The following is a 19125-nucleotide window of genomic DNA, read 5'->3' as shown; positions in this document are numbered from 1 at the left end:
TTGAGTTTAATATAAGTCAACATTTTATGGTCATATCTGTTGAGTTGAACACAAACCAAGGAGCCAGCAGTTTGCAGCACTGAGGCCAAAAGACAAGAAGGAGAAACACACCGACTATTAAACATTATCAAAGACTGGGATACTAACATGCAGAGACCTTTAAAAGAAGGTAGAAAAAGAAGCAAAATGTCCCGAGCAGCTTCAGGAGGTACATTCATCCAAATTCTGACGTGAATCAAAGCAATAAAACTGAGTAAGTTAGTGGAAAAATCATGTTTGTTATTCATGTAATGACTTGTAGGAATATTTTTTACACTTTGATAACTTTGTGCATGTAGAAAAAGTCAAAAAAGCTTCATAAAGTCCTGATTATGTTACATTTGTCCAAATTCTGACGCAATAAATGAATCCAAGTGTGCACGGCTGCATGTAAAGAGTAAAGAGTTATTAGTGGAATAACAATGTTTTTTTTCCACGTAATGACTTATAGGAATATTGTTTTGGTCTTATATGGCGATAAAAGACCCAGATAACTTTGTGCATGTACAAATAGTCAAAAAACTTAATAAAGAAATGCTTTTTCCCAGTTTGAAGTGGAAGAACTCGTCCTGATCTGCAAACTGAACTCAGTCCAGCAGCTTCAGGGTGAACTGGACTGTTTCACTGAGGCTCTTCAGGCAGGTTCATGAACTCAAACTGTCATTTAAGGCTCCTTTGTTGGGTTTTTGTCCATGTTCTTTTCTGGACTTTAGTTGGACAGTTTTTGGTTGCATTAATGGTCAGATATCCCTATTTTTCAGTCTTTTGGGGGAAATTGTTGCCATCATATCATCAGTATAATTGCCATCCTCTTGCCACTGTACCTTACCTACAAACTGATCTTCTTTTTAACTTCTTAAGTGTCCTTGGTCTATTCTATGTTTTTTTCTATTGTTGTTTTTATTTATTCTACCTCAGTATTTTATTCTTTATTCTTGTATCTTATGGTACTTAAACACAGGACTACAGTGACAAGTAATCTATCTATCTATCTGTCTATCTATCTATCTATAAAAAAAAGACCCAGGTAACTTTGTGCATGTAAAAATAGTCAAAAAAGCTTCATAAAGAAATGGTTTTTCCCAGGTTGAAGTGGAAGAACTGGACTGATCTGCACAGAGTCCAGACCTGTAAACTGAACTCCGTCCTGCAGCTTCAGGGTGAACTGGACTGTTTCACTGAGGCTCTTCATGCAGGTTCATGAACTCAAACTGTCATTTAAGGCTCCTTTGTTGGGTTTTTGTCCATGATTTATATGTTCTGGACTTTAGTTGGACAGTTTTTGGTTGCATTAATGGTCAGATATCCCCATTTTTTAGTCTTTTGGGGGATAAAAAAAGACCCAGGTAACTCTGTGCATGTAAAAAGTAGTCAAAAAAGCTTCATAAAGAAATGGTTTTTCCCAGATTGAAGTGGAAAAACTGGACTGATCTGCACAGAGTCCTGCCCTGTAAACTAAACTCCGTTCTGCAGCTGTATGATCTGGATTCAGTTGGACAGTTTTGGTAGCATCAATGCTCAGATTTTCCTCCCCACCATTTATTTAGTTGACTAACAAACCAGATATCTGCAGACAGAGAAAGCAGCAGGACTCTGAGGTCCTGCTGCTGCTCAGGTCGGGGCGGTTCCCGGCGGCCGCCTGGGGCTCAGCTTTCCCCTCACTAAGTCCAGCAGCAGCAGCAGCGGATATTACAGCCCCAAGCCGGAGCCACTTATTGGAGCGGAGAGCAGGAATAAAGGAGCTGAGAGCCCAGAACTCTGTTCAGCATTAGAGGAGGAGAGGAGCACCTGGACGGATCAGAGACACCAAAACACTGACGTCCAACCAGGACAATAACGTCTCACAGCAGCAAGGAGTTCACAGAGAAGAAGAGACTCATTCCTGCTTCATCAGACGTTTAGTTTCATCAGTTTTATGTGTGGTTGGTTTATTAAAATGCTTCATAAATTACAGGAGAGGGAGAGAGAGGAGGATAAAATATACAAAAACAGACAAGAGTACAAGAAAGGAAAGGAGAAAACAAAAAAAGGTAAAGTAAATAGACAAAACGAAAGACTCAGTGAAGGATAAAACGAGATAAAAACTAATGGAAATATAGAAAAAGATTCGGAACAGGAAGACAAAAAGGACAGGAAAGATGTAGAAAGATATGATGAAGGAAAGATGAAGGGAAAGAAAAAGAATAAAGAATGACAAAAGGACTGGAAGGAGAGAGATGTTAAAGGTGAAGAAAAGACTAAATTAAAGACACGATTAAGGAAAGATAAAAGGTGAAGGAGAGATGAAAAGAGGAAAGAATTAGAACAAAAGGCTACAATATAAATGGAAAGAACAGGAAAGATGTTGGGAAAACAAACATCATAAAGGAAGAAAAGATGAAGAAAGGGAAAAAGAAAGGAAACAGGAAAAGAAACTGAAGAAAACAGAAAATGATTTGGAACAGAAAGACTAAATAAAGACAAAGGATGTAGAAAGATGTAGAAATATATGATATAATGAAGGAAAGAAAGAAAGAAAGAAAAGAATAAAGGATGACAATAGGAATGGAAGGAATAAGACGTTAAAGGTAAAGAAAAGACTAAATTAAGGTTAAAGATAAAAGGTGAAGAAGAGATGAAAAGAAAGGAAAGAATTGGAACAAAAGACCAAAATAAAGACAAAAAGAACAGGAAAGACTTTGGGACAACAAACAACATAAAGATATAAAAAGATGAAGAGAAAGAGGAAGAAAAAGAGAGGAAACAGAAAATGATTTGGAACAGAAAGACTAAAGTAAAGACGGGGAGGAAGAGGGAAAGGAAAGAGACGATGAGGGACAGAAAGAAGGGATGAAAAGAGGAGAGGAAAGGTAAAGGTGAGCAGAGTGAGTCATGTCCGTTGGACGGCGACAGCCTGAGACTCTCCAGGAGACGGAGGGACGCAATGTGTCCTCACACGTCCACGCCACGGGGGACGAGAGACTGCCAGGACCAGAGAGAGAGAGAGAGAGAGAGAGAGAGAGAGAGAGAGAGAGAGAGAGAGAGATATATATATATATATATATGTATATATTCACTCTCCACTGAAAAAAATTGGAGTGACATTTACTTAAAAAAAAGCTCGGCCAGTTTTTCCACACAGGAAGTGTTTGTAATCTTTACTCGGGCTGTTTCTAACTAATATTTATTTAATAGAACCACTTATTTTTTGTTTATGAAAATACATTACAAGTAAACTGCAGATTCACTGATGTCCCTCAATTACATTTGACTTGTAAGTATCAACTAATGAAGCCAATGAACTGGTTTAGTGAATATTACTTGGAACGAATTATTCAATTTACAGACAAAACTGAGACACATAATAACAAACAATCACTAAGTAATGCACCACATGAAAAACTGATATTTCAAAGTAAAAGCACTGAATTCATATTTCTTTGTAGAATTTATATAGATGACTGAAAAAAAAGATTTTTTGGCTCTGTAATTATTATTTCAGTGTACTACACAATATGTCATCTGACACATGATATATGATATATTGTTGTTGTCTTTATTTACTATTTTTACTTAATGAATTGTATATTTGTCATTGATTTGTCTCACACATATATTTATGAAATGTATCTATTTTGCTCTATTGATTCTTATATCTAACTGTTATTGTGTATAGACGAAATAAAAAAAGGAAAAAGTTGTACTTGTGCTTTGGCAATATTCTTTTTTTTAACATTCGTGCCAATAAAGACTTATTAAATTGAAGGAGAGAGAAAGGAGGACGAGAGAGAGAGAGAGAGAGAGAGAGAGAGAGAGAGAGAGAGAGAGAGAGAGAGAGAGAGAGAGAGAGAGATGGGCGATCGAGCATGCTGTGGACTCAGGAAGTTCAAGCAGACAATTCTAATCCCCCAATTTCCTCCTCTCTAATCATCTCTACCGCTCATGGCCGTCTGCAAATTGGAAACATCTTCTGCACGATATGACACTCCCTCTCACACACACACACACACACACACACACACACACTCTGTGTCTCAGTGTGCTCTCTGCGGTGCTGAAAAGGTAAAATTAGTGTGAGAATGTGACTCATTTCTATCAGCTGATTAAACTATGAATAACAGCAAGGTCACGTCTTTATTAGTAAAGGAGCAGTGACACATTTTATCTATATTCTCATGGAAAAAATATCAGGACACACACACACACACACACACACACACACACACACACACACAGTACAAAGGTTTGTAACCTCCTGCCTCTAAAGCTTGATTATGTCCAGTCAGATAATTATGATTCAGAGCTGCAGAATTCATAAAAATGTCTTCAAAATCACGTGCAATAATTATTAGAGTGTGTCTAAATAAACACTGAACTGATAATTAATTATAAGTTATTCTACAGACTTCAGAAAAATCTCACTGGGAAGAATTCCCTGACATTACGGTTATTTTTTTAATGAAAAAGCCAGTAAAGATGCAAAAAATTCTCCAATATCAGGAGTAATGGAAATGTGTTTTATATCTTTTTAAATGTTATTCTGCAGGATGTGTTGTGTGCATGGAGAACAAATGAATTCTGCTGCAGCGTAGTTCACCAGGAGTTATTGCTGTAAGCTGCCAGTAAACACAGTAGTGAAGGAGGAGAAAAAGAAGAAGAAGGTTGTGAACCGGAAACAAAACTAGCAGCTTTGGCGTCGACAGGAGAAAAATAACTCTTATCAGTCATCACTTCAATGTTTTCAAAAACACCTCAAGCATGTGCAATAACTTCTTAGCACAAAGAGTGGGAGCAGAAATAAACTGTCAGCCCTCCAACCTGAACGACAGAACAGAGCGTCTGTGAGCATCACCCATAGAGTCCTATGAGCATTTGGTGGCCACACGTACGGTTCACTGCTGTAAAAAAGCTGCAGTTTCTGTGGATTCAGGTAGAAAACCACTGAGCTGGTTTAGGACAGAAACTTTCCTGTTGGGCTCTAAAAGACAGTTTAAAGAGGAAAATAAATGATGAAATGCTGGAAGAGAAGGAGTTAGGAGGACGACGCGAGACATGGAAATTATGGAAAAGATACGTGATTCACCCAGTTCTCCTGGTGAAAGTCCTCTGTTTGATTGTTATTTTATGTCTATTTTTGGTCATTTTACGTATTTTGGTAATGTTATGTTTTTCTTGTCCTTTTTATGTCTTTTTTTTGTCATTTTGTGTCTTGTTTTTGTCATTTTACGTCTTTTTGTTGGTAATTTTATGTCTATTTTTGGTCATTTTGGTTTGCTTTCGGTCATTTGTGTCATTTTACGTCTTTTTTTGTCTTTTTTGTGTCATTTTGTGTATTTTGTGTCAACCCTGTTCTTCTGGTGAAAGTCCTGTGTTTGATTGTTATTTTATGTCTATTTTTGGTCATTTTACGTATTTTGGTAATATTATGTTTTTCTTGTCCTTTTTATGTCTTTTTTTTGTCATTTTGTGTCTTGTTTCTGTCATTTTACGTCTTTTTGTTGGTAATTTTATGTCTATTTTTGGTCATTTTGGTTTGCTTTCGGTCATTTGTGTTTTTTTGTCATTTTACGTCTTTTTTTTTCTCTTTTTTTTGCTAATTTTTTGTGCCATTTTGTGTCTTTTGTGTCAACCCTGTTCTCCTGGTGAAAGTCTCCATCTGTTGGACCTCCTCCTCCCCTTCCTCCCTGAGTGTGACATCACCATTTAAACTCCACATCACCATCAATCATTACTGATACTGAGGTCCTGAGCTCAGTTTGTTGGTATGAGACAGCAGCTGAGAAACATCTAAAGGAAACATGAAGCTAGATTTGTTATTAATAAGGAGATTAAAGGCTGCACACCTGCAACTTCTACTTTCACTTCTCACACACTCAAACTGTGTGCAGCAGAACATCAGATAGTAAAAGACCAGTTATTATTATGCTTCTTTAATGAAACAACTAGTTTGTTTTGCTCCCTGCAGCTTCAAACACAACCTGCAGCCACCACCAGTAAATATAATATTACAAAATCAAGCAGGACAGAAATCATAACAACTGACACTTTAACCCTAGTAGAAAACCCAGATGTCCTACGCTCCACACTGTTCCTGAACGCCTCCTGAAGCTGCTTTTTGGTCGCTTTGTGTCTTTTTGGTCAACCGTGTTCTCCTGGTGAAAGTCAATTGTTCGTTGTTTTATGTCTTTTTTTGTGGGTATTTTTTGTCATTTTGTGTCATTAAGTGTCTTTTTTGTCACCTTTTATCTTTGTATGTCATTTTGTGTCTTTTTTTGTCATTTTTGTGTCTTTTTCTGTCACTTGGTCTTTTGGCATTTTGTGTCTTTTTTGGTAATTTTGTGTCTTTTGTGATTTTGTGACTTTTTTGTCATTTTATGTCTCTTTTTGTAATTTTTGTGTCTTTGTCTGTCACTTTGTCTTTTGTCATTTTGTGTCTTTTTGTTGGTAATTTTAAGTCGTTTTTGACATTTTATGTCTTTTTCTATCATTTTGTGACTTTATTTGTCATTTTGTGTCTGTTTTGGTCATTTTACATCTGTTTTTGGGCAGGACAGAAATCTTAACAACTGCCACTTTAACTCTAGTAGAAAACCCAGATGTCCTACGCTCCACACTGTTCCTGAACGCCTCCTGAAGCTGCTCTGCAGGTGTATAAACTGAAGTTTATACAACTTGTTTTCCTCAGAGGAGTATTTAAAGTCTCTGAGCTGATCTTCCCTCTGACGTCTGCGTCTCCTCTGCTGTTTCTCTCAGTTTCCCTCCACTGAGCTCATTAATGTGGGTTTTTAAACCCCTGTCTGTGTCTGTCAGACTCCGGGGAGCAGCCCGACCCTCCTCTGAGAGTCTGGCTAATGAACTGGACCTCACACAGACCACAAACACAGAGCCGGCCCGCCACGACCTGCTGCCTCCGAGCCGACCAGGAGGGATCACGCTCATTATTACAACTTTAACACGAGCTATCAGTGGTTTTATCTGCACCAAACCTAAAACATGCATCCTGATGAGAACCTGTTGGAGCTGGAACCTGCAGACACACATCCAGAGGCGTGCTCATAAAGCTTCTTGCTCCTGGTGATGGAGAGAGTTCTTAGAATTAGGTTTTCTAAGAACTTCTGCCTAAAGAGATCCTAAAGATCCTGGTGGAGATAAAAGTTATTCACAAAACATTTCGGCCCTGCAGAGACAAACTGGAGGAGAAAGAAGGACTTATGAGAGCTTCTTTAGCAGAAAAATGTCAGAAAGACAAAGAAGGAGGAGAAATATTAGAGTTAAAGAGAGCCGTACATACAAGAAAGAACAAACACGAACAACTGTCAAATACTCTGCAACAAACCTCGTCTTTGTTTCCAACTTTAAATGTTCAGTCCTGCACACAGAACAATATCTGGAGTTCAGTTCAGGCAGAAACCTAAAACTTTCATCCTGATCTGAACCTTTCTCAAGCTGCAACCTGCACCAACTTAAATATGCATCTACTAACAGCTGATTCATCAGCTGATCTTGACTCTGTGAAACCTTAAATCACCAGGTGACTCTTTCCTAATAGTGTAGATAGTAAGTAGTGTAAGAGTCAACAAGCATAATAAAAACAGAAACAAGAGAAATGACTGAATATGCTGCAACAAACCTCTTTGTCTGCAACTTTAAGTGTTCAGTCCTGTAACTCAGAGGCTGCTGCAGCCACGAAGGGTTAGTCATGTGACTCAGTGTGTTGATGATGTCTCTGAACTCCTACATGATGTTGGTATAATTATTCTGCTTCAGTCCACAAACTGAACAATAAACTATCTGTGGTCACATTAAGACAACTACAACTACTCGGCTAACATGGAAGAAAGATGGAGGTCAAAAGAAAAGTACAGAACAGCAGTCTGACACTTTACTGACCCATCATCCCTCCAACCATCCATCCCTCCACCTATCCATCAATCATCCATCCATCCCTCCACCTATCCATCCATCCATCCCTCATCCATCCATCCATCCATCCATCAATCAACCATCCATCCATCCATCCCTCCACCTATCCATCATCCATCCCTCAACCATCCATCCATCCCTTCAACCATTCATCCATCCCTCATCCATTCATCCATCCATCCATCCATCCCTTCAACCATTCACCCAGCCATCCATCCCTTCAACCATCCATCCATCCATCCCTCCAAACATCCATCCCTCCACCTATCATCCATCCCTTCAACCATCCATCCACCATTCATCTATCCCTTCAACCATCCATCCATCCCTTCAACCATCCATCCATCCCTCCACCTATCCATCCCTCATCCATCCATCCCTTCAACCATTCATCCATCCATCCATCCCTTCAACCATTCATTCATCCATCCATCCATACCTTCAACCATTCATCCATCCATCCATCCATCCATCCCTTCAACCATTCATCCATCCCTCCAAACATCCATCCCCATCCATCTATCCATCCTTTCATCAATCTCTCCATCCATCCATCATCCCTCCATCCCTCCCTCCCTCTCTCTATCCCCAGGTTTATTTTAGATGGTTTTTCTCGTGTCGTGCATCAGATTTGATGGTTTTAATCCAGCAGCTGTCTGCAGCGGCTGCTCCGGCTGACGCTCAGCGAACTAAACCAACCTGAAGCTCATAGAAGTGTGTTAACGAGAGGTTGATGCCTGATATAAAGTCACTAAATGAATATATTCTGTCTGCAGAGACACGAGGACGTCTCTGGTCCTGAGCAGCTGCAGTTTATTCTCTCAGCATTTACTGACACAAAAAGTCTGAATGCTCGACGCTTTAAATTTGAGATGGATAACACTTGCTTCACACATGCACTTCTAAATTCTCTTCATGACAAGCTGCATCTGAATGCAGCGTAAAAACACTTTGTTCTTCTTCTCTTTTCGTCAGATAAAACGTCAGAAACACACCCGCTGTTTAACAGAATAAAGACGATGATGTGAGAAGGAAGACGTCATCAACAAAGTCATATTTAATGTTTAATATCTGTTTGTCTTTAATTTAATCATTAATAATAAATACACCTGATAGATGTGAGATAAACCTCCAACATTATATAAACTCTTGGGGAATTTAAAATATAACATTTAGACCGAATAGAGAGGAAGTACTGGAGGATTTCAGAATATTTATTAAAATAAAAGTATGAATACTGGAACACGACAAGTTAAAGCCTATTGCATTGAAAATATGAAGTATGCAAATATTATCAGCAAAATGAACTTAAAGTATCAACAGTAACAGTACACAAAGCTTGTTTATTACCATTATTATTATTATTATAACTGATTCGTGTATGTGTAATTATAATTTGATTGTTGCAGGTTCTCATGGTGGAGCTGATATAATCTATTCAACACGCTGTTGGCAAGTTTAACATATTTTTACATACAAAGTATGATGCATTATGTTTTATGAATTCATCATGTTTTAAAATCTTATTTTGTAAAGTAACTAAAGATGTAAGATTAATGTAGTATAAAACATAATATAATATCTGTCTCTAAGATTGAGTGGAGCAGAAATATAGATGTAAAAAAATGTAAATACTCCGTAAACAAGTACATTTTCTCAGTTATATTCCACCACAGCAGAAAGGAGAGATACAGGTCTAATTTAAAATATCTATATATTTATATATATATATATATATATATATACACACAAATGGTAAAATAAGAAAAATTTCGTGCAATATGAGCAAATTACAACGATCAAAAATTACACAAAATGACAAACAATTCACCGATCAACAAGTCCAAGATAACATCACACACACACACACACACACACCGGACTATATATAACAACAGGGGAGTGTGTGTGTGTGTGTGTGTATTAAGGGGGGGTCCGCTCACTGACAAATGGATTACGGGGCCGTCACTTGTAGTGCCTCAGAAATCCCATTAACCCCTGTGGTGCACAAATGCAACACACACACACACACACACACACACACACACAGTAATAAATAGTCGCCACGCTCACCAGCTCCAGGGTTGTTATTTTATCTCTAAAAATCAGCAGATTTTTCTAGTTTATTGTCTCAATCTTTTCAAATTAAGAGTCTTCAAGTTTCTATTTAATTTGATTTTCAGCAGATTTTTTATTCTTTTTGTCACATAGGAGCTTCAAATTAATTACACACCACTTCTGGTGAGATTAAAACCTGATTTTATACATTTCTTTCTTTAAAAACATATTAGATAAATAGAATTATATGACCTGCTGTGAGTTATTATAATATTTTCCTTCCTCTCTAGTTGTTTACTGTCTCCGTGTCTCTGTGACTTCACACTGCAGCATTAAATGTTAATATTAATAAGATCTGATTACACTGGAGTGTGTTTACTGTAGTTCAGCTGCAGACGAGTCGACGGCGTGCAAACGGCGTTCACAGCCACGTTTCTTACTGTAAGACTGGAAATATCAGAGGGAACATATACAAACTGGCAGAGACTCAACAGAGATTATTCACGTGTTTATTTTAATATTCTGCTGCTGGATGTGCAGCTGCAGAACGACGGATTAAACCGGACTGATGTGAACACAACAGACGGATAATCAAATGATTAAAAAACAAGAGATGCAGAAATTAAGAACATTTGTATTTCAGGAGGAAATTTATCTATAAAACATTAAATATGGAGCACATGGGTGCAAAAAAACATCAATTAATAAGTGTTTTTTTTCCTTTTAGGAGGGAATTTGGGATTTTTGTGCAAAAAAAACAACAGAGAAATTTTGAAGCAGTTATAATGCAAAATGTCTGAAAATGTAAATACCGGACATACTGCAGAATTATATACATCATGCATTTTATTATATTTTTAATTATGTTTGGGCAGTTATAGTATTTTTTTAGCTATAAATCTATGAGTCTGAATGACAAACCTGCTTCCCTTAATTCAACCCGTAACACTGATATTAATAAATCAACTGAGGACAACAAATTAAATCATAAAACAGCCGTTTTTTTGGTGGAATTAAATTTTTTGAATTGAGATTAAAGAAGACTAAATGAAAAACGGATCCGTTTCCCTGAATCGACCCGACAGAAATCATCACAGCTGCTTTTCAGATTTTTAAGCAGATAATCCTCTTTGTGCTTTCAGCCACTTTCACCCTTTTCTCTGCTTCAGTCCGGACGGATTTATGTCGACTAATTAACCGCTACGATCGTTAGACAGCAGCTCTGACGTCTCAATGAAACATCAGCGCCCATTTATACACTGAAATGATTTTTAAAGGAGAGAATTTAGATTTTTTTATTTAGTTTGAGAGAATTTTACAGCACAGAACCCTGATTAGATTCAGATTGTCCTATACTTTAAATTAAACTAAGTAATTAATTTCAATATTATGACAGAAAAAGGAAATCAATATTTTACAACCAGAAATAAATATGAATTTTACTGTTTCATATTATCCTAATCTGATTGTATATTTTTTAGATGTATATTAGAGTCATTTGGTGCAGCAGAATATTTAAAATTAATTATGAAAGTCTCATTTTTTGATAGGAGCAAATAACCGAAACAATAAAATTCAGATTGTTTAACCGACAGCCTGAATTTATAATTCATATTTTACAAATATATGACAAGAAAAACCTTTGAACACAAACCGTATGAATGAATGAATGAATGAATTGTCGTGTATTTAATATGACGTTAAAATAAAAAATAAAATATGGTTTTTAAGGTGAAATGCTGCAGACAGAATCTGGTTCCTGCTGCTGCAGCTCCATTAGATTTACATCCCGTTGAGAAACTTTATTATAATATTATATTATTAAACTAAATGATGTTAACAACAATTCAGAGAGAAAACAACTGAAATTATAATTATTTTATGGCTGAAATTCATCAAAACAAAACTCACATCACTGTCAAATTTTAATCAACCGAAACATCTTTTCACCAACAAACAGAGCAACAGAAATAAAAATAATAATTAAATTTTCTGCCTCAAACTGCAGATTTTATCAGAGTGCAAATAAATGCTTGTTCGCCAAACTTCCTTTATAAAAAAAAAAAAAAGACGTTTTTAAGGCAATTAAAATCCCCAAACAAAACAAACTGATCATTTTCAAAATAAAATTCTGCTCCAGCCGAGCTGGCCGGCACACACACGGGAACAAAACTCTCCCACCCACCAACCGAGCCTCCACACACACACACACACTCATCGCTCGGACCCTGAGCAGAGTAAAATAACCACCCATCAACAACCACGGGCTGCCGGCCGCCGTCCTGCTGCTGCTGCTGCTGCTGCTGGGCTGCACGGTGGAAGTGTGTGTGTGTGTGTGTGTGTGTGTGTGTGTGTGTGTGTGTTTAGGGGACGGGGGGGCTGGTGGTTTTGGTTTGACCGAGAGGAATTCACAAAGTTCACGGTCCTGTTACGGAGAGGATAAAGCCGCCTTTGTGTGTGTTTGTTGCGGCTGCAGCAGCAGCAGCAGAGGAACCTACGGCGTCCGGGGTCCACTAACTGGTGGCGGTGGCGGATGGTGGTAATAAAGTGTTAAATGTAACGCTGACAGTAATAATGAGCTGTCCTCTAACGAACCCTCTGCTCTGGGAGCTCTTTCATCTCTCTGGCTCATTTGGAACGAGCCGGCCACAAAAGACTATTGTGAGGCATCAAAAACTCCCCCGACCGACCCCCGACCCCCTCCTCGCCTCTCAGCGGAGTCACCAAACTGCCCCTCAACCCCCCGTCTGTCTGCCAGCTTCTCCCCGCTCCGACCCCTCTCTCTCCACTCTCTCCACTCCAGCAGCGACGGGGAGGTGTCAAAGGTCGGCTGGCCTCGCTGACCACGACAAGCTGCTGAATGTGGCCCCCGCGCCTCGGCCGGAGCCCCGGCGCGTCCCGGGACACCAACCGCGGCGGCGGGGTGTGAGAGTGAAGGAGGCGGGGGGGTGTTAGCTCCCCGGTGCGGGGCTGTAATTGCCACAGCGGCAACGGCAGCAGAGAGACGAGTCAGAGCTCCGGAAGAAGTCCGGAGAAGTTTTCCTTTTAATTAGACTGAAGAAGAGCAGGGAGGATGACAGGCGGGGGGTTGCCGCTAACCCCCGGCCGCCGCTGCAGACGTGAGCTGGCACCCGTCCGCTAAACGGGACGGGACGGGACGGGGGCGCACAGCGAGGAGACGGGACGCCGACAGATAAACACAACAAACAGTCCGAGCGGGTCACAAATCCAGGAGCTTTTTTTTTTTTCTCTTTTGGAAATAAAACACAAAGCTGCTCCGAAAGAAGAAGAAGGAAGAAGAAGAGGAGGAGGGAATGCTTCTCTTTTTGGTTTGAAGAAAAAGGGAGGAAGGAGAAGAAAGAAGAAGAGGACAAAAAAAAAAAAAAAAAAAGAAAATGTTGTGCCAACTTACCATCCACCAGGTCCTGGCTGAGATGTCGTAGCAGAGCTGCCATTTGATGGAGCCTTCCGAGGTTTTCCCTGCCATTACGCTGTCAGCAAGCTTCATCTGATGCGGGAGCGCTCACCGGAGATAAGACACCTAATTGAGAAAACATTTGCACTGGCATGTTGGGCAACATGTAGCCCGCTCCATACCATATGGAATCATGGGTAAAAAAAAAAAAAAAAAAAAAAAAAACCTCCTTGACAATGAACCAATCTCATGCAGACCCCGTGGCAAGGTGAGCGGCAGTCATCTGCTCACACAACACACACCCCCCTCACACACACACACACACACAGCCGAGCAGAATGATGAGCCTTTTTTCCGCATCGCCGTACGCCTCGGGTCGCTTCTCCGCTCTTTTTTTTTTTTTTTTTTTGTTCCTCCTCGGGTATAATTAGGGCTTCTTCATCATCATCACCAGGAGGTAAAAAAGAAGAAGAAGAAGAAGAAGAAGAGGAGGCAGCCGGGGCGAAGTGACTCCAAACAACTTCTTCTGCTTCTTTATGGTCACTTTAACGGGACGGAGGCAGGTAGAGAGAGAGAGAGAGAGAGAGAGAGAGAGAGAGAGAGAGAGAGAGAGAGAGAGAGAGAGAGAGAGAGAGAGAGAGAGAGAGAGAGAGAGAGAGAGGGTCCATCAGTCCTCCGGACACATGGAACTGCTTACACACTATCATGCCATGTTTTGTTTTGGGTTTCCATCCTTTCCTCCCCCCGTTCTTTCTTTCTTTCTCCCTCCATCCCTCCTTCAGCAGAAAACTCGTGTGTTTTGGCATAAATACCACCAGACCGACGGATCCTGTGGAAGCCGGAGAGAGAGACAGGAACAAAAAGAGAGAGAGAGAGAGAGACTATCACGCTCCATGCCGTCCGTCCATCCGGCGAAAAAACACCAAACACGTCTCCGTCAGTAAGTCTACTTTTTAAACTTCTCTAACAGTTTGGAAGAAGTGGCAAAAAATACTTCTGCATGAGTAAAAAAGTACAAACAAGTAAATAAAAGTTCCCACAAGGTAGAAAAAAGTCTCCTGATACTGTTGTATAATTATAATATATTATAAAAATGTTTATAGTTAATATATATAGAATTATGCATCTATAGGGTCCAGTAAAAACTTAAAATGTGAAACTTTTTTCAGCTTTTTCACCAAATAATAGAGTCCCATTTCTTACTTATGGGGTATAAATGGAATTAATTATTGTGTTCTGTATATATGTTTGTTAGTTGGAGAAATTCGCTTATAAACTGTCCGGTAGTCACACAGTAAAGTGTGAATGTAATGGAGAAAATATACAATATTCAGAAGCTCTTTATGATAAGAGTTTATTCATGTTAATAAATAATTAATAATAATACTTCATGGGTCAGTTTTAAGTCATTAATAGAGAAAATAGCTGTTTAAAACGTCTGTCAGTGGTTTCATTTATTTACTTATTAGAGTCAGATAAGCAGAATATTTAGTGCCTTTTTAAAAAAAATATATTTTCCAGTTGCATTTAATTACAGTTGGACGCCATTTTTCCCCAGTTGTTATTATATTATAGATGGTTTTTTAATACTCTATACATTAAGTAACCATGGTCTCAGGTCAATTTGTCTAAATCTCACAAATAATTTCAAAATATCAATCACAATCTTCTGCCACATCTTTCCAAACTCTAAGTGCATCAAAGTAATATTTCACAAACCTATAAAAAATAAAGATGAAGCTACAAGGCAACACAAAAGTGGTTCTTAAATGATCTGTCAAGAATTAGTAAATTATTAATTATAAAATAATAACAATAATGTCAGAACTTTTAGTCTTATATTCCTTTTTCTGGAAAGTGTTACCGGATATTTCCTCCTTAAAAGTATAAAGTAGCAGAAACATAAATACTGAATATGAGTAAATAAAACTGTACTTCTGTATCTACTTGAGTAAATGCAGTTAGTTGCAAAACATTTCTGCTCCCTGAGAGTCTAATTAATTTTTTTAAATTATTTCAACATTTAAATTTGGGCATTTTTTAATTATTTATTTATTTATGTGTTAAACTGTTTAACCCCCCTGTTTAATTTTTACGAACTCATGTCGCATTACTGTGCGTAATGAGGAAATGTGTAAAATAATGAGTACAAGAGCTAGAAAATGTAAGTATAAATAATATAAATATATATATTGGGTTTTATGTTTTAGTGGTTTCAGGACTATAAGAAAGTCAAGTGTGGGGGGAAAAAATGTTTTTCCAAAATTACCATTACAAGGTGATAATTTAAAGAGTAAACTGCAGAGTTTATAGTTATAATAATGCGTCTACAGCATCCAGTAAAAACTTGTGAACAAAATCCAACTTTTTTCAGTTTTTTCACCAAACAGCAGAATCCCCATCTCTTATTTATGGGCTATAAATGGGTTAAATTATCCTAAAACGTTGTAGAAACATTCTGTTCTGTATATATTTTTGTTAAAATGATGGTGAAATGCTGATTTAAGTGAGGACCAATTTAAAAACGGTTGGTGCAGAAGCAGATGTATGACCACAGATGTTTTATTTAGCTGTCATAACAATAATCTGTGGTTCAAGTTGTCATCCAAACAGAAGCTTGTCAGCATTTTAAAGTGTTTCTGTTTCGTTCCAGATAGCAGCAGCAACGACAAACACCAAACATGTCCTCCAACCTGTAACATCATTTCACTGTGTGTTTGTGCTGAGGTTCGGGGTTGGAGGAGGAGGTGAGGGAGTAATAAAGGGCTGGGAGGAGGCGCGGGGGGTCTGTGAAGCTCAGGTTCCTAATCAGAGGGGGAATACCTGAACCAGAGCAGAGCCGCCATCAAACAGTTCTCCCATTGTGGCGGCCAAACGCAGGAATGCGATTCAGCCGGAGATACTGAGGGACGTTGGGGTTGTTGGGGGGTAAGGTACACCGGGCCAGGAGGTGAGGAGGAGGAGGAGGAGGAGGCTGTCTACACGTGATCAGCCTCAGCTATTGTTTTCCAACCAGCAGCAGAGATGCCGGACAAGGAGAGGTGCTTCAGAGTTCAACGAGACTTCAGTAAGTGTCACCTCCGGGAAGGAAATAATGGCTGAAAACCGGATGATTTAAAGATTACAGCTGGCGAAGAAGTGTCCGTTTCCATTAAATATAGCATTTATAAATAAATGTTTGTTTCTTTAACACCAACAGCAGTTAAATAACTATGAATTATAGGAGGTGGGAATCAGCGTATCGGCCCCAAGATACGATTTTATCTGGACACTTGCGTCATGATACGATATTATTGCGATTTTTCAGCATTCTGCGATACAATATATTGCGATTTAACTGTTAAATTTAATTCTGTGTCCACAAAATTAAATTCAAGCAAGAATTTTTTTGTCCAGTAAGAGAAAAAAACTATTAAAAGTCTCTATAAAACACTTTTTAATTCTCCACAATGAGAGTCAAACACTTGGCGCATTTTCTCAAACTTTCCTCAAAGCGATGGAGTCACATACCTGGTTGGTTCCAGCGTCTTTAGTGTGTCGTTAAAACCATCCTAACTTTGCTGCGTTATTTCAAAAACTTCCTAACGGAATATCCTGATGTATGGTGCCCTTAGATTCCTTATATATTCTATTTTCATATGATACCAGTATCTCCAGGATATTCCTAAAAGTGAGCATGCTACATCCTACGGAAAACTAAATACCGGCATTTGGCGGCCATGAATGGATATAATATCACCAGGCAAAATATCACGATGATCTGCCATTGTTGGGACCGTTGGTCCGACGGCCCAAAAGTCAGAAGAAGTGATCTTTCTCCAACCCTGACCAAGTTCACCTAAACCTAAACATTTCTTAACCACAGTGTGGTAACATATCAGCAGTCACTTAAATCCATTGTGTATTTTTAAGACTATTGAGCTGTGAGACCCATATATTTTTGCATCGTACCAACGGATTTCCAACCAGATCTCCAACCTGAAGGAACAGACCCGAACAGAGTGTCTGTCAGCTCCACCCATAGACTCCTATGAGCGTTTGGCGGCTCACGGTACAGAGCGGAGCGTCACACGTCATTATACAAAGACGTACGGTTCACTGCTGTAAAAAAGTGCAGTTTTTGTGGATTTATGTTATAAAACCACAAGGGCGAAAACCTTCCTGGTAAGGCGTTATAAAAGACACAATAAACAATAAATAAATGTACGTAAATGTCGGAAGTGAAGAAGTTACTTGGGTCACATGACTAGGGTCGGTTGCATAAAAAAACACAGGTTAAAACCTAAACCTTAATATTCCTTTACAGTGAGCAAACCAAATGACGTATTTTTTTAGGCCAACCCGGAAGCAGCAACATGGGGTCTGTTGGGAATTAATTTCTGATGCTGACACGATTTGATCAGCAGGAAAATCTTCACAGATGAACTCCACTTTTATGATGTTTGAGGCGTTCATGCAGCTGACAGAAGCTAACGGTATGCTATCGAGGGAGCTAACATGCTAACTTACTTCCGAGTTAAGGAACTTGTTCCTATGGATTTCAGAACAATGAGCAGTCAGGATGTGTCAACAGACTGAGAATACTCGTAAATATATAAATGTGATTTGTGCAGGAATTGTGAAATAAATTATTTTTAGTGAGTCGGAGGTTAAGTTGGATAATTTGATAATTTTTTGATCTTTAATTGACTTTCACCAGTTCAGTGCTGCTGAAGTTAAAAAATGTATTAGCTCATTAGCTCATGATTAACAGCTAAGCTAACACAGGCTGTTTCTATAGTGAGACGTTAGCTGAAATAACCAATGAGCTGTTTGTTAACTGACCTTAGACAAAAGCTTCTCCCTCAAAATGAACATTTGTATAATTACTCACCATGTGTTGAGTTCTTGCAGAAACCTTAGTCCATCTCCAGGGTGAACAGAGAGTCTGAAAACGGAGTAAATCCTTTAAGTAACTTAAATGTTAAACACAAGTAAAACTACATTAAAACATCCATTTAAAACTCATCATCCAGGTGTCCCAAACACATGGACTTTAGCTTAAACCTTTCTGTTTAAAACATTTCCACATAAACTCTCTAAGGCTCATGACTGAATAAATAAATGCAACTGCTAACTACGCTACTTAACCGTTAGCTAACCTAACCGTTAGCTAACCTAAACTGAACTGTTTCAGCTGCTAACTGAAGTGGTAGCTGACTTAAAGTAAATCATTGGTTAACATAATCTAAAAGTCAACAAAAACAAAAAAAATTAAACTACTAAAATGAGACATTTGCTTAATTTTAGATTAAAAATGACAAATGAGCTGTTTCCTGACCTTTACCGAAAAATTACCATTTCCATTTGTAGAATTACTCACCAAGTGTTCCTGTGAATTCTTGAAAAATCCTTCATTTTTCTCACATCCACGGTGAACAAAGAATCCAAAAGCAGAGCAAATCCTGATGAGTTGAAGTAAATTAGATTTTTTTAACAGTTTAAAAAACCCAACATATTTATCTTGTCATACGGTCACCAAGTTAGCTTCAAACACTAAAACTTTACTGTTTAAAACCTCTTTCACGTTCGTCTGACTGAATAAATTAACTAAACTATTTGAACTAGACTACTAAACGGTTAGTTACTCAAAACTTAAAGGCTTAAGTATTATAATAAATGGCTAGCTAACCTTAATGTAACCGTTATAATTAATATACAATATATATTGC

General features: G+C 38.4%; 1 protein-coding gene and 1 long non-coding RNA gene across 3 annotated transcripts in view; both read right to left on the bottom strand.

The window, feature by feature from the left end:
* The window catches only part of nfia (nuclear factor I/A), a 245142-nt gene extending 231529 nt beyond the window's left edge, over positions 1–13613 (bottom strand). For both annotated transcript variants that reach the window (XM_059340759.1, XM_059340760.1), the window contains exon 1: positions 13412–13613. In XM_059340759.1, coding sequence (XP_059196742.1) covers positions 13412–13507 — 96 coding nt within the window. In that variant the 5' untranslated portion in view covers positions 13508–13613. The remainder of the gene's footprint in view (positions 1–13411) is intronic.
* A 430-nt stretch (positions 13614–14043) lies between these two features.
* On the bottom strand, positions 14044–18825 carry LOC131977454 (uncharacterized). The gene is made up of 3 exons (XR_009394891.1): positions 18777–18825; positions 18288–18341; positions 14044–14243 (listed from the first exon to the last, which is right to left on the bottom strand). It is a non-coding gene; the product is annotated as an uncharacterized LOC131977454 (long non-coding RNA).
* Between the last annotated feature and the right edge of the window lie 300 nt (positions 18826–19125).

The sequence above is a fragment of the Centropristis striata genome, chromosome 9 (assembly GCF_030273125.1).
Source record: "Centropristis striata isolate RG_2023a ecotype Rhode Island chromosome 9, C.striata_1.0, whole genome shotgun sequence".
NCBI classification, from domain to species: Eukaryota; Metazoa; Chordata; class Actinopteri; order Perciformes; family Serranidae; genus Centropristis; species Centropristis striata.
Note: the sequence above shows the minus strand (reverse complement) of the source record. Positions and strands in the feature narration are given on the sequence as shown.